General features: G+C 37.6%; 1 protein-coding gene across 2 annotated transcripts in view; it reads right to left on the minus strand.

Annotated features, from left to right (window-relative positions):
- COL28A1 (collagen type XXVIII alpha 1 chain) overlaps nt 1-16,020 on the minus strand; it is a 173,063-nt gene that overhangs the window by 132,203 nt on the left and 24,840 nt on the right. For both annotated transcript variants that reach the window (XM_014854385.3, XM_014854386.3), the window contains 3 exons: nt 15,945-15,989; nt 13,356-13,400; nt 12,238-12,291 (listed from right to left, as the gene is read on the minus strand). In XM_014854385.3, the coding sequence (XP_014709871.2) occupies nt 12,238-12,291; nt 13,356-13,400; nt 15,945-15,989 (144 nt within the window). The remainder of the gene's footprint in view (nt 1-12,237; nt 12,292-13,355; nt 13,401-15,944; nt 15,990-16,020) is intronic.

The raw sequence follows: 16,020 nt of genomic DNA on the forward strand, positions 1-16,020 counted from the left end.
TTATCTGTATATTTGATCTAAAACAAACAAGAGCACAGTCAGGTGAGAAAGTTTCCTCTGACGATGGACAAGGCATTGGATGTGCTGTTACCTTGAAATGTGTGAACCAGGAGAATCAAGAGGAGAAGCAATGATGTTATCCATGAGCCCATGAGCTCCATTTAGCCTTGGTCAAGTACCAACAGCAACTGAGAGATTTCTTATATTGCTTTTTCAGGGGAATTACAGGGACCTAAAGCTTACAGAGAGATGGCTTTCCCTTACCTGAACACAGCCCTCTGGCAACATATCTTCTCACTGCACCTGCTTAAATTTATTTCTCAGGAGCCTAGTATCTCGACATAGGACCTGCAGACCAGCATTGGCCTACAATTAATGTTAATCTCTTTCCCTATTCCCCTTTCCCTCTCCTTCAAAGATTCTCGAGGTAGTAAAGAAAGTGGTCCTGACTGTAAAATACCACAACTGGGTAAGACAGAATAGGAAGAGAAGAGACAATACTCTACTCAACGTGGTTTTCTGAGAATTCACCAAGGCAACATAGCCCTGTTAAGACTCCAGGCTTGATTCCTTTTCTGCTATGATGCCTTACCCCAACCCTTACCAACAAACACAAACACACCCGCAGATTGAATGCCCCCAGTACTACTTATTATTTCTCTACTTGACTTTCTTTAACCATCAGAGGTGTATCCAAAGAGGACTGGATTAAAGTGGATGACCCCAGAGGGAGTCTGCTTTTCATGACCTCCATATGAGTGTGAATGTGTGTGAACGTGAGTGTAAGCATGTGTAGAGGCACCAAGGAATTTAGGTTGACCACTTTAGTCCTCCTCAGAAATTAAGGACCCCTATGCTATGGGCTTCAAGATTGAAGGAAGTCAACATTTAATAAAATCTATTATTTCCAAGTGCTGCCCTGATACTCTATATACATTATCTCATTTAATCTTCTAACAGTCCTAGGAAATAGGTATTTTTTCCATTTTAAGATATCGGAATATAATCTCTACTTTTAAATCCAATTTTTAGCATGCATAGAACCACAGAAAAAAGCATGGCTTTAGAATCATTCAGTCTAGTTGAATCCTGGCTCTATAATTTACTAACAGAGCATTTGCAAGATCTTTGTATGCAGAATTATATCTACCTTACAGGGTTGTTGAGAGGATTTGAGATATTGTCCGTAAAACATGTAAGTCATAAACAGTCACATGGTAGCTGTTTAATACGTGCAGATTCATTTGTTATTTACCAGGCTTTCATTGAGCAACAACCTGGTACTGAGTACCCAGTTACTTAATTATAGACGTAAATCAGGTTGCACCTGCACTTTGCACACACTTACAATCTAGCTAAAGAGACAAATGAATATAAAAGAAAATACAATCATGTAAATTAGCTACAATAAAGATACCAGAGCATATAAGACTATGAGGCAGAAATGTTTAATTCTACCTTAAGGAATTGGGAAAGTTTTATACAGTAGAGGAGATATTTGCTCTGAACAAAGAAATACATATCATATCTAACCTGGTAGGAAAGAAGAGGAACAAAAGTTCAGGAAAATGAAAGAGTATGAGGCAGAAAATGATGTGAAATGTTCTGGGGACAGAAAGCAGCTCTGTGGGCACAAGGGACCAGAAATGAAGCAACAATATGGTCACTGTCTTAGGCAGTGCTGTCCAGTGGAAATATACAGTGAGCCACACATGTGATTTTAAATTTCCTAGCAGCCATGTTAAGAAAGTAATAGTATACTTACTTAGTCCAGTATATCCAAAATATCATTTCAACATATAACCAATATAAAAATCTTATTAATGATTTTATTTTTTAATGCTATATCCTTGAAATCCGTTGTGTATTTAAGACTTACAGCACATCTCAATTTGGACCAGCTACATTTCATGTGCTCTATAGCTACATGTGGCTACTCTATTGGACAATGCAGGTTTAGAGTGATTAAAGAGGGTGGAGGCTCAGGTCAGAACCATGGAGAGTACCAACACTTAAGCAGGGTGGGCGAAGAACACAAAGACGTCTTGTGGGGAGCTGGGGAAGACAGTGGCTGAGAAAAAGAAATGGGAGCTGACAAAAAACATTGTGAAAGAAGTTAGGAAAAAGAATTTCAAAAAGAACACATCATTTCCAAAGATAAACTCATAATCTTCCACTTGCAGATCTGATCATCTTCCAGCATTCTGTATCTCAGGGAAAGGCATCCCTCCATGTGTCAAGCCAGAATCTAGGAGTAGTTCTTGACATCTCTCATCCCTTACATCTCATATGCAATGCATCACCGACACCTACCAATATACCTCCTAAATCTCTCAAACCCATCTGTCTCTCTGATCCTCGACCTTGCCTCTACAGTCTATGCCAAATTATTTTCATCTCTTGCTCAGACTACTACAAAGTCCTTAGTATTCTACATGCATCCATTCTGGCATAGTCCAGTTTATTCCCCCCATTGCTGCCAGAGCAATCTTTTGATTTTGATCTGACCAAAATCCTTCAAGGCCTTTGGGTAAAGACAGAGCACCTTACAAGGCTTGTGACCCTGGCATAGTGTGATCCTGTAGCCTTTCCAGTCCCACCTATTTTCAGTTGCTTCTTCATTAGCCACCCTAGCAGCACCGGCCTTTGTTCAGTTCCTTGTACATGGCATGCTCCTTCCTGCCACAGGATCTTTGTACACACTGTTATATAGTGTGTACACTTTATACACACTGACATATACTTACCTCTCTCTTTTCCTAGTTAATCCTTATTAATCTTCAGATCTTATTTTAAGCAGCATGGCTTCAGGGAGGGCCTTTCTGGTCAGATGAAATTACTATTCTAAGGGCACAGTAGCATCATTTTCTTCTTTTTCTGAACATTCATTACAATTGCAACTTTGCATTTCCAAACGCTTTAATATGTCTCCCCCTAGACTGCGGGGAGGACATCATGTGATTTTGCTCAGCTTTGCATTCTCAGTGCTTAGCTAATTGATATCACTTACTCAACCAACCATGCATCAAACATGTACGGAACAGCAACTAGGAAGTAGGTACTGTGCTAGCTGCTGGAGGTGAACAAAACAGGAAACCTGGTCTAGGCTGGGGGAGTTGGGGGTTTGAAATCGCCCCTCTAGACTTCCCTCTGATTTACTTAGGTTTTCAACCAAGAACAACTGTACACAAATTACATAGTGATATCAAGTGCTTATTCCACAGTTTCTCCTACAAATTTACCCAGACACAATTAATCATTTTTTCTCAGCTGAAGGAGTAAGGAAATCCCAATAGATGGTCTAAGGTTACACTGTACGGAATGTTCAGCTAGAGAAACCAAACCCTCCTTACTCCTGGCACTGGCTCTAACCAAAATCAACATCCTGCCTTTTCCTAAGATAATAAGTAACAAATGGTTGTCCAAGACTCATTGAATTTTTTGAAGACAGAACTTTATCTCTTCTTGAATAATACAATTATGACCAATTTAATCATACTTTGGTCTCTTCTTAACATTAGAAAGATGTTTTAGCAACTTCTTTTGATCATTTCCAAGATATGTGTAGCACCAACTTTAATATTTTAAGTCTTGTGGCAAATATTCTCATACTTTCCAAATGGAAGAAAATGATGCATGAGCATTTTGTAGATGCAAAATGGTTCAAATGTGGTCAAGATACATTCTTAGCTGAAACGCAATAAAGTGATGACTGTATACAAAGGCTTCAGAGAACAGTCAAGAAAGGCCCTTTTTACAGAAAGAAGGAAAAGTGGGTGGAGGGGACAGGAAACTTATATTTATCAAATACTTGCTAAATCAAGCTCTATTTTTGGTACCTAATTTGTCTTGTTTCAAAGGAAGTATTATATAATAAGAGGCTTATTTTTAGAAAACATATCAGGCTAGACTTGTTCTACATTAATAAAAAAAAGGTTTTGTCAAAATACTTAACTGCTTAATTCTCGCCAACACATATGGCACTCACTATGTAACAGATGCTGTTCTAAGTTCTTTATACATACTAACTCATATAATCGTCAAAACACGTCTAAGACGTAGGTACTATTGTTAACCCATCACATGGATGAGAAAACTGAGGCATGGGGAGGAAAAGTAACTTGCCCAAATCACAGAGCTAATGCAATATGGGACAGGTGTTGAACCCCAGTAGTCTGGTTTAGAGCCAGTGCACTAACCACCATGCAAGACTGACTGTCGAGACTTTTCATTTCTTTTCTTAAAGTATTTCAAAAATCATTTGATTGCAGACTAAATTTGCATCTTGGTTATAGGATGGAAAACAAAAAAGTCAGTTACAATCTACCCATAGTTGAAGATCCATCATACAAAGACAAAGAATCTCTAAAATAAAATATAAGCCAAGAGGAAATATACTTTACAAGCCGAATCACATGCCATTTCAGGCACATAAAGTCTACCTGGATCAGTGTTGTCACTGAATAGTGGTAAAGGTAATATAAATTATAATTGGCAATATTGTGATCACACAATGTATCTCTACCTATAAACCCATTATTAACCAACTGCCCTGAGTTTGGAGCCACCATTATTCAAATCTCCAATTAGAATCTTTTTTAAATATCCTCCACTTAGGTAAGAGAAAAGACCACAGTCTACATACTCTACCCACTCACACTTTCCAAAGAAGAAAAAACTCCATAATAACAAAGAATTGGTGACATGTAATGAAAATTGTAGTATTGTACCAGATTTTAGTAACTCAACTCACTTTCTTGATTGCTATTGGGTTAAACCACATGAAATTGACAATATTAGACCATTTTTAACCCAGAAAATGGCGATTCAGTATGGTTCAATCTAATAGGAAAGTCATACTTCATCGTATGTAATGAAATCTAAGGAATAGTGTGTCATTTTCCCTAAAAGAACGGACCACTCAGAAGCCCATCACGAGAGCTTTTGAAAATCACAGCTCTGGTGGACACTGTTGGGACTCCTCCATCACGAAATGAGTTGCTAGAAAATATTCAGGGTGAACCCTCTCCATAAATCTGAGAAGAAGGACATCAATTTATGAGAAAAGATGGGTTCATATAACAGGGTGATAGATTTCTTAAAAACTTACCCTTGAAGACTAGGGGTGGGGGAAATGAGAAGAGTTATTTTTAAGGGTACAAAGTTTATTTTGGGATAATGAAAATGTTTTGGGTTTAGATAGTGGTGACAGTTACACAATATTGTGAATGTGTTTAATACCACTGAATTGTACACTTACAAATGGTTAAAATGATAAATATTATGCTATGTATATTTTACCACGATAGAAAAAACCTGACCTTTGGAATAAACTTAATTTTCCCCATTGTAATGTTGCTATTGTAACTTACTTGAATTAATTAAAGACATTGATGTCATTATTAAAAAAAATTCTGACATCCCTCTGAAGACATTGCAGCAACTGATTCTCTTCTACATTAGTGCTCAGCTTGACTGGGCATGTGGGTTAGACTCAGCTCCTTTGTGGGAAATGTTGGCAGCATTTTGAATTCCGTGATCCATCAGTTTTCACCTTGGCTGTCTCTGCATACAGACAGGCACGCCCACCACACACACACACACACACACGCGCAGTATACCCCATCTGCTGAGAACCATATGCATCAGAGATTTGGGAATGAAAATCATCTGCCTTGAAGCCATTGGCTGACATTCCACATGTTCTGGCAGCCACTTCAAGTTGTCACTATCAGTTGGCTCATGTCAAATGAGTTAATAAGCTCATTTAGAGCCCTGGTGGGCAGATGTGCGTGTAGGTCAAAGCCCTTTCCACAACAAAAATTGCTGGATTACTAATGATTCTTTCTCTTTAATTAGGCCCAGGGCAGAAATAGCATTTAGACTTTGACATCCTTGAAGGAAAAACATTCACACAGTTTGGCAGCTTGACTCCGGTTCTTCATTAAACAGATATTTATAATTGAAATTGTAAAGGGATTCTTCCCTTTGCGCTGCTATACACTGGGTAGTCACAACCTTGTTCAGAGTTGTTAGCCTGCCAGGAGAATCAGAAGGCCCATTATTGCTTTTGGTCAACTGGAAAAGCTAACATGTTCCAGTATCCTATACTTAAAATACTTTACATGGAGTCAAACATATAGTCATTCTGCTAAGAGAGCTGTGAATTTAAAAAAGGTTTTGTTTGATTAATTATTCTGTACTAGGAACTGTTGATGTCTACGTATGTTTCACCTGCTTTACTTCCCATCAAGTTGTAAGGAATATATCCTATTACAAATCATGACTTTAGTGGTTGAAAGCAATGTCATGATGTCAGGAGATTTTTAGCATTTTGAGTTGTGTGAGTACTGAAATAAAACTACATAACATGCTTGTTTGAAGAGAAAGTCTAAAAGCCTTCATAGTTGTTCATATTTGTGGTATTGAACTACTTCCAAACCATGATTGAAATATTAGTGTGTTTAATAGGCTGACCTACTAAAGTTACCAAGCTAATATTGAGTCAAATCAAACATTTAAATAATGACCAAAACTAGGGGTTTTTTTCTCGTTTTTTGGTGAGGAAGATTGGCCCTGAGCTCATATCTGTTGCCAAATTTCTTCTTTTTGCTTGAGGAAGATTATCCCTGAGTTATCATCTATGCCATTCTTCCTCTATTTTGTATGTGGGACACGACCATAGCACAGCTTGATGAGCAGTGTGTAGGTCCATGCCTGGGATCCAAACCCGCAAACCACAGGCCACCGAAGCAGAGCACACACACTTAACCACTATGCCACTGGACTGGCCCCAGAATGTATAAATTCTGCTAAATTTTAGAATTTTAATTTTAATTTTAGAATTTAAAACTGTTAAATCTTCACTAATGATTTTTCATTTTAGTGAAAATATTGCCATTATAAAAAACATGAGACTCTCAGTTGTATATGTGAAACTGTAAAAAAAAAAAAAATTTAAGTCCCAAGTCTTCATGCCACTCTGAGAAGAAAGTGGAAGTATAAATAACCCATTAGCTTATTTAATGCACAAGAAGCTTTTGATGGGCTATATCAACACTGTGCCTGTTTCTCTTTATTTTCCAAATACCTTGAAAGAAAGGTCAAACTTCCTGACTATTGCATGCTTCTCTCTGACTCCTTCCACAATCCATTGTCATCTCTCCAGCCTCTCTGTTGAAACTGCTCTCTCAAAGTTTTCCAAATAACCTCGAAACTCACAAACTAAGGGACAGTTAGGCTCCTGCCTGTTTGATCTGTCTGATTTCATTCCATTTAAAACCTTTCACACATTCATTCAGTCAGTCAGCCAGTCAACAAATATTTATTTCTTGTTTACCTTAAATGTGTGTGACCGAGTGTGCATGTTGTAACTTATCTCTCAGATGTGGTAGCAGTGATGTGACCTGTTGTCACTAGATCTTCTGCTTTAGATTTTTTTTAAAAACAGTGATGGACTTGCACGTATCTGACCAATTCTCCTGCCAGTGTTTCAGATCTGAAAGAAGGCTAGCAATGTTTAAAGGTATAACATATGGAAGCTAAAAGGAAACTTGACTAGCACTCTGCCAGCTACCAAAAGTATCTGCATATGCGTTCCTAGCAGCTGTGTCAAAGGTTGACAGCCAGCCCTCTTCTTAAAACTTTGTGTGTGTGTGAGGAAGATTCACCCTGAGCTAACATCTGTGCCAATCTTCTATTTTATGTGGGACACCACCACAGCGTGGCTTGACAAGCAGTGCTAAGCCCACACCTGGGATCCCAACCTGCGAACCCCAGGCTGCTGAAGCAGAACACGTGAACTTAACCACTTAGCCACTGGGCCAGCCCCTAAAACTGACTTTTTTTCATAGAGCATTTTGAAGAAAACAGGATGTTGTGTGGGGATGTTTACTAAATTTACAGTTTTAATTTCGAGATCTGTACTTTTCGCTCTTATATGCTTTTCTTCTTAAGAATATCAGCTACTTGAAAAATATCTACTGTGCTTGGGAACCTCAGAAAATGGGATGGAAGCTTGACAGAGTTGGATAAGGAAGTGTAGGGTGTCCAGGAATCCTGGTGTGGGGCAGAGCTTTGGAGCAGTCTAAGTGCTTAATTTGCCCTCACTCCTGTTGAAACATAGGTTCTGTTTATTCTTTCATCCTGGGTCCTTTGTTCACTCTGGGCGGGTGGATGGATGTGTGATTTGCTGGAGGTTATTTGCCCTGACCATATCCATTTACTCAAGTGGACAAGACCCTTGCTATATCTCTACGGGTTTTCTTAACATCTCAGAAGCTAAACTGAACATAAAATAAGATCAAATCTCATATGTAAAAGGACTTTGAGCTTCTTACACTTGAGTTCAGCACAAGAAGAAAACACTAAGGGGGAAAAAACCCCTGCAGGAAATATATGAACATACTAGAGTAGAACAATGGAAGAGGTTAGAAGAAGCAAGGCAATTCGTCTATTAACATACATTAATATATAACATAATATCATGGTGTTTTTCCAATTGTTTGGGATGAACATGTGGTGCTTTGCCTTGGGGAAACACATCAGGGATATTCCTAGTGCTCTTTTGGCCCTGGCACTGAAGTTCTAGTGCTAGGATACTTCTCCGTGTCACAAACTGTATCCTGCTTCTGCCACAGCGGGCAGTCCCTCCACCCAGGAGCACAAAGAGGGTCTTGGAAAGAGCAGATTTCCATGAGATTTAAGAAGGAAATACCCTTCAAAAATAACTTCAGGAAGACATCCAGAAATGGCAAAAATTACCTAATGTGGGCTTGGCACACCCAGCGTTCTGCTGTGTTTATTTGTTCAAAACTAATTTTGGTAACTTGTTCTCTGCGATTTGAAAGGCCGGCCAATCTTGAGCCATTCTTGCTAGTTCTTAGGGGGCCCATCCTATGGCCAGATACGATTGAAACCTGAACCACCGCAATAGCCCTTGGAAGTCAGCAAAGAGTTCTTAAGCACTCCGTTTTTACTCAGAAAGAGCACAGTGCTCTCTCCTGGGTTACATTTCCAGTTTGGTCCTAGGGATAAGGCTTCTTGGGCACTCGCGTGATTGCAATCCTAATTGACTTTAGAGACAGATGGGATGTTCTCTTATGAATGCCACTGTATGACCCTCATTTAGGGGAGAGGCTGAGGTGGCCTCAGAGGCAAGGCTTCATTCTGAGAAGACTCTATATTTTGTTTCTAAGGCAACAAGGTCATTTAGGGCAGAAAAGGAGCTCCTTTACATGTGGAAAATATTAATGAGAGAAATGATTTGTGAAACACGCCAAAATCACATTTTCCCTTGATTTATCGTGTGCTATTTTTTCCTTTTGTTCTTTGACCACCTTTTCTGCAAACCCTTTGATGAAGAAAATCCAACTACTAGAGCAACAGAATGGGATTGTAGTTCATGAGAGAGATCATTCATTCATAAATGCAAAGACAGAGGCAGGCCCCATCTAGAAACTCCCCTGGAATCTTTGCAAATGGTACAAGTCTAAAGATTTCTATTTTAAGGTCTCGTAAGAGACAAAATATTTGAAAATGCACCTTACTGGTTTCTTACTCCCTAGTGACTCTCTTCCTTCTTCTTCTGCATTTTCAGATGAGCATTATCACCAGGTAGAAATGCACCTCTCAACAGACTGTTGTTTCCGGCCAGAGCACACTAGAGGAGGGGACAGATGCAATTCCCATACTGTCCAAAAGAAATGCACTTATCTCAGGTCAACTATGCAGGAAATTCAGGAATTTTCCTAAGGAGATAAATATAATATGGCGGCTAAGAGTAGACTGGCTGGGTTTGAGTCCTGGCTCTGTCCCTTACCAGCTGTGTAGACTTGGACCCACTGCTTAAACTCTCTGTGCCTTAGTAGCCTAATCTACACCACGGGGGTAAGAAAAGATCATGCCTCAAAAGGTGGCATTACATTAAATGACTATTTAGAATTGTATCTGTACATAGTAAATATACAATAAATAAGTGTTACCTATTATTGAAGTTTCAAAATAAATAATCATCCCTGTGCCCATTAGAAAATACAGAATTACTGAATTTTAGAGATTTTTTTGCACAAATTGCCATAGCAATTTCTTAAAAATGTTTTGTAATAAAATGGGAATGGATGAAAAGAAATGGCACTATGAAACATAACATTATTTCCAGATTGAAGAAAAGAATCATTTATTAAGTCTTTAAGATTTAGAATTCATTCTGGGATGCGAGACGAAATCATTCCCTGAAACCTGACTTTTTAAGACAGATAAACGTATAAAATAAAAAAAATACTTAATGATCAATGTAACATGCATCTCTGGTTGACAGACCTAAAGAGAAGTAGAAATTAGTAATAGTCTCAAAGTAAGAGTCAAGAGGGCACTAACTTTGTGACCTTAACCCGGAAATATAACTAGAAGTTAAAAGAGAAGCGTGCACCCACCTCAGTCCCTCCTAACACAACCCCCAACAAGCTAGAGAAATTGACCTTTTCAGTTGGCAATGAACTTTGTGTATTCAGCTGGTAGTGAATTTTGTGATTAAATCCTAAGTGGTAATTTTATGTTATTTACCTTTTATTACAATTTTTTTAAAGAGAGGCCCTTGAAAAATTGATGACGGCTTCAAATACTTTTGAAAAAATGACTCCTTTTATGATGATGTTGTGAAAGTCAAGCATGAAATATTGTCAGAAAATTACAACCTCCCCAAAACACTTGACTCATTATTTCTTTTTAATAATTAATGCAGCATTGGAATTAAAAGCTAAATTTTGTTAAAATAAATTTATTTAAGAAGAAAAACCTAAAGAGAAGTGATCAAATGATGGCGCCTTTTTAGGGACTGCCACCAACCATCTCCCAAAGCTGCATGCCCTGTTCCCGCCCAGCACCTGCACAGATGCCCTCCAGAGCTGATAAACCTGGCTGTGCCTCTCCCTCAGGCAAGCCATTTGATCTCTGCACTTCATTTCTCATTTTCCAAGATGAAAACTTTGAGCCAGTATGATTTCTAATATCCTCTGTGGCTCAAACATTCTATAATTCTATCACTATTGCAAGCCCCAACCCCGGTCCCTGATTTTAAGCCTCTTTTTCACAAGCATGTGAAAATTATCATCTTAGGTAGCCCAAGAACCCTAGAAATAAGTGTGGACTGTCAAAATATTTTTTTTTTCTTGCTGCAGTATTTTACCTACAGTCAGTTATACTACTCAGTATTCAAAAGAGCCATTTCTTTCCTCCAGCAAGAATTAATCATAGGTAAGGACTGGAAAAGACAATTTCCCCAGGTGAAGTTTAAGCACACTCCCGCTAAGAAGCCCATTCCTTTTTAATTTGCCAATTAAAAGTGGCCTGGGAAGTCACACATTGTCATTATCTCATTAAAAATACCATACTTGTCTCTCCCTTTCCTCTCTCTGGAAAAAGAACACTCAAGTAGTCCAACTGCTCCCCACAACTTAAACTGAATAGCACCCTAAAAAATTGGCTTTATCTAGTGTCCATCTTCTGCTATTACTGCCACAAATTCCACAGATTTCCAGTTACTAACCCAACACCATTTATTGGATATTTACTATATCCGTGAAATTTACTAAACATTGAAAGGAGTTAAAAAGGCACTAAAAAGCTCGCTTTCAGCAAATTCATGGCCAATCTCATTGGAAGACAGTCTTATAACTAGTTCTTTTGAAGATCCCAGCTGTAGCGTCTTTCAGTTCTGCTTGGCTCTCATTAACCCCTCCCTATCTGTCTTGCCTGGTCATCTGTGAAAGGACGTTATGAGCATGGTACTGATGGTTGAGATTACACCCCTGTAATAAAAAAAAAAAAGGCTTGATGATTTTTGCTGGTATGACAGCTATAAATATCCTTCTCTTAAAAACTGTATATTGAGTCGACATTCCGTGTGGGAAATGTAATGATTTGAATTGTGTTACTGTTACTACTTTTCAGTTTCTGATGAGCCATATAATGACGAAAGGACAGGAGTAAGAAACACTGCAAAGATTCTTGATAATGGCTTATATTTAATAGTGCCCTTTGAATAATATAGTCATAAATGATAAATCTATGCTACTGACTTCCTGCATGTACTTGAGCATGATTTTGTGTATACACCTGCAGATTATTACGTATTTCCAAAAATACGTTCTCAAAGACTTGTGCATAATAAAAACACGCATTACCATACCTCACGAGGGGAAAGGTACACTGCCTGTCTTGAACCAAAGGTATGATTACCTTATTGCCTTGAATTCCCTTGGGGCCTGGATCCCCAGGAGGTCCACTAATGCCCTGCTCCAAGATGAAAAGCAAGAATTAGTGCTGTGTACAAAAGGCCATCCAGAAATGAATCATTCATTAGGGTCCCTAGAGATCCTGGAGTTAGAAGTCAGTCTCTATAACTCAGAGTTAAGTTGGGGTTACGTGCAATTGAGAAATGTAACAAGATAATATTCCGTGTGTCAAATACACAGCTTCTAAAGTAGCACTTAAGCTGAGAGCAAACATGTATTAATGAGGTTTGTTTTCTAAATCTGTTTCCAACCTTTCCTGTGCTAGACCTCCTTTTTGAAAGATTTGAATAAATGACATTTTTTTTTAATATCTAAGGTATGTATAACTGAAAGTTGGAGCTCCCAATGACACTGTGATAACCAGAGTTACTGCCCTGCCCCGACACAACTCCAGGCCAAAGCAAAGGAGTTGATGGTTAACTAGATGCTGTCTAGGAAATCTTGGGTAAAGATAAATTTTCGGTAGACTTTTTGAAATATTGAAATTAACTCTTCACACATACACACCCTCCCCCCCCTTACAATTTTAGATGAGACAAGTCCTCAGACTGGAAAAACCTGATCCAAATTATTTTCTGAAATCCATTGGATGTGTCTAACTTAAATAAATGCCTTAAAGAATCATTGCAAGTTATTGAGTATTAACTACTTATAAGGATGGAACAATACAAATACTGTAATTTAGAAAAATGCATAGCTCTTCCAACTATATTATAGTAGCAATGCAAAAATAATTATATCTTGCTTTTCACTGCTTGACTTTATCCGTCTTCCTAGACTCTAATTTTTTAACTTCTGTCTCTTCAGCTACTCACTAAGTAGACTCACCTGCTGGTACTTATCTTTAAGGAGCCTGAATTAGTTACTTGAAACATTAGGGCAGTGGTTTCTAAACATTTGTTGCACATTGGAATCACCTGGGAATCTTTAAAAATATTCATGCCTGGCTCCAAAACCCAGACATTCTGATTGAATTGATAGAGGGTACAAGTGGGCAAGGGGATTTTTCAAAGCTCCATAGGTGGTTCTATCCATACTTAGATTTGGTTTTAGCCTCCTTACCTGAAGTCCTCTGGGTCCCTTTGATCCATCTGGCCCTGGGGATCCCTGTGGAATAAAATTAACAGTAAGTTGCTCTAATTATCCATCTTTAAAGGGCAATGACTTTAGGTGGAAGAGAAGGGAATGTGTTCTCAGTAATGGCCAGTCTTCCCAGGTTATCCACACATCAAAGCCAACAGATTCATTGTTAACGAAATGATCCTAATTAACAAGCCAACTGGGGGTCGAACTTTCTTTTCGTAAACAAACTCCATGAAAACACGAGTTTAGATCCTTGGCCTATATGTTGACATTTTGATCAGAGCAAAGGATTTATTACTTAAGATTTCTTAGAAAGCAGTAAACTTGGCGGAATATTGTTTCCTTCTCACAAGGCAATGTCAGTTAAAGGAACAATTTAGTGAGTTCCCACAATGACTAGATCACTCTTTTGCCATCTTCAAGACATGAAACTTGGCAAAACACTGTTTATACTCAACACTCTTCTAACAGAAAATATTTCACTATGTTCCGTAAATGAGAAACCCTTTAAAGTTTATTTTTATGAGAGTACAATATAGTCTAGTCTCTCTTTTCTCGGATTTTCACTTTTTTTCTGCTTACCAAAATATAACGTATTGATAATAGACACACTTTGACAATCATAGAAAAAAGGAAAGAAACAAAAAAAAATTACACAGAGGCAACTGCTATTAACATTTTAGGCAGCTTTTCATCCAGTTTTATTCCCAATAGATTTTTTTCTTCAAATAATTTTGTATCCTATTTATTTGGTCTTGCAGTGTATCAAAAATATTTTTCCATGTCCTTAACTCTTAGTAAACTGAATTATATTCAAGAATATGAATCTATCATAATTTACTTACTCATTTCCCTAGTTTTGACACTTAAATTATTTCTGATGATTATTTTAAATAATAGTACAATGAACGTCTTTGTGTATAAATCTTTGTCCAACTTCTAATTTGTTCCTAAGGATAATTTCCTGGAAGAGGAGGACTGATGCAGAGACCATCAGCATGTTTAAGGCTCTCCCACTCCCTGTTGTCTCTTACATCATGTATGGAAAGAAAAAGTGAAACTTTCCTCCATAAAGTTTGTCCAGATTTCCATTCTCGCTGTTTGAGTAGAGAGCACATCCTCATCTTATAGAATCTCCATCAACACTAAGTATTATATATTATTTCAGTGTTTGCTAATTTAATAGGTGAAATAATATTTTAATGTTTTAATTTCACTTATTTAATTACTAATGTGTTTAGATATTTTTTAGCCATTTATACTTTTTTGTGTCCCTTCATGTTCTTTGTATATTTTACTTATAAACATGCATGAACTCTTCGTCTCAAGGACACTATATTTCATTGACTCTAGACAAGCATTTTTCCAGATTTTTACATCTCTGACGTTGGGATACATCTTACAATCAGTTGCATCTTATATTTATAAATAGCAGTATTTTTTCTTTTTTTTTTCCGCACAGAAAATAATAGGGCATTTAACAATCCCTGACATCTTAGCCAATGAAATATACTAGCTTTGTCAGCCATTTTTATTTCTAATAGTTTTCCAAGCTATGGTTTGATTTTCATTTTTTTCTGTATGTGTCCCTTCTCCTGTATTTTCAAGTCCATGTCCAACTCCCACTTTCAATTATCCTCCAGGAAGAATCCATTCATCATCACACTTTTCATTTTGCCCAGAGATAATTACCAAACCTACGTTTTTCAGATTCTCCTGACCTTTAACTCTACGGTAGTTTAAAAGCTTCAGAAAGTCTCAAGCTATTTAAAATGTTTAATTACATGGACGAGTGTCGTTATCTTATCCTCTTCTTTTCACCTTCTGCCTCATTTTCTCTCCTTGACTCTCTCCCATAATTAAAATATAGATATTGAAAGAGTTTAATATTTTCGTGACATGCTGTTAATAGTTCTTAACTATAATGAAAACTACTTTTACTCTGTACTTTTTTGGACCCTTTATCATTATGTTTCAAATGTCCTCTCCATTTCTGATCCATTAAAGAACTCCTTAACGTATTTAAAATTGTCTGCAGTTTAAATAATTTATTCATATTTATTTTTTAATGAAAGGTAAATAGCTACCCAATTATCTGTTGCTTGCTGCATTTTCAAAATTTCAAACCCCTAACTATGTCTAGTTCTGCCACATTATTTATAAGTATCTCAACTTACTTCACAGAGTTCTTCACTCTACTTCGGAAAGTACTTGTTCTCAGTGTTTATATCTGGAAACCAATTCTGCTTTGACCCAGTTGGAGCTTGAACTGACTTTACTGGTTAAATTATTCTTTTCACCATCACATTCAGTAGGTCTACTCTCAAAGTTTAGGGTGCCAAAAAGCAAAATTTTAATGGTCCATAAGAAAGGCATTTGGGGGCTCCATTAACTAGATTTAGGTAGGGCTTTGTTTTCTGCTTCATGTTTTGCAGATGTGAAAACAGAGCCAATGACTCTCCAACTCCAGTAGTGAGATCAACCTAATGCATCCCAGGAGTTTCCTCTTAAGGAAATTCAACCCCAAAGGGATCACAGCTGTTAGCATTTTAAAAACATGTTGCTTACTTTGTCACCTTTTATTCCTGGTTTACCACACTCTCCGCGTTCACCCTAAAAAAGAAATAAATAAAATAAATGAGGA

This window comes from Equus asinus, chromosome 1 (genome assembly GCF_041296235.1).
Source record: "Equus asinus isolate D_3611 breed Donkey chromosome 1, EquAss-T2T_v2, whole genome shotgun sequence".
Classification (NCBI taxonomy): Eukaryota; Metazoa; Chordata; class Mammalia; order Perissodactyla; family Equidae; genus Equus; species Equus asinus.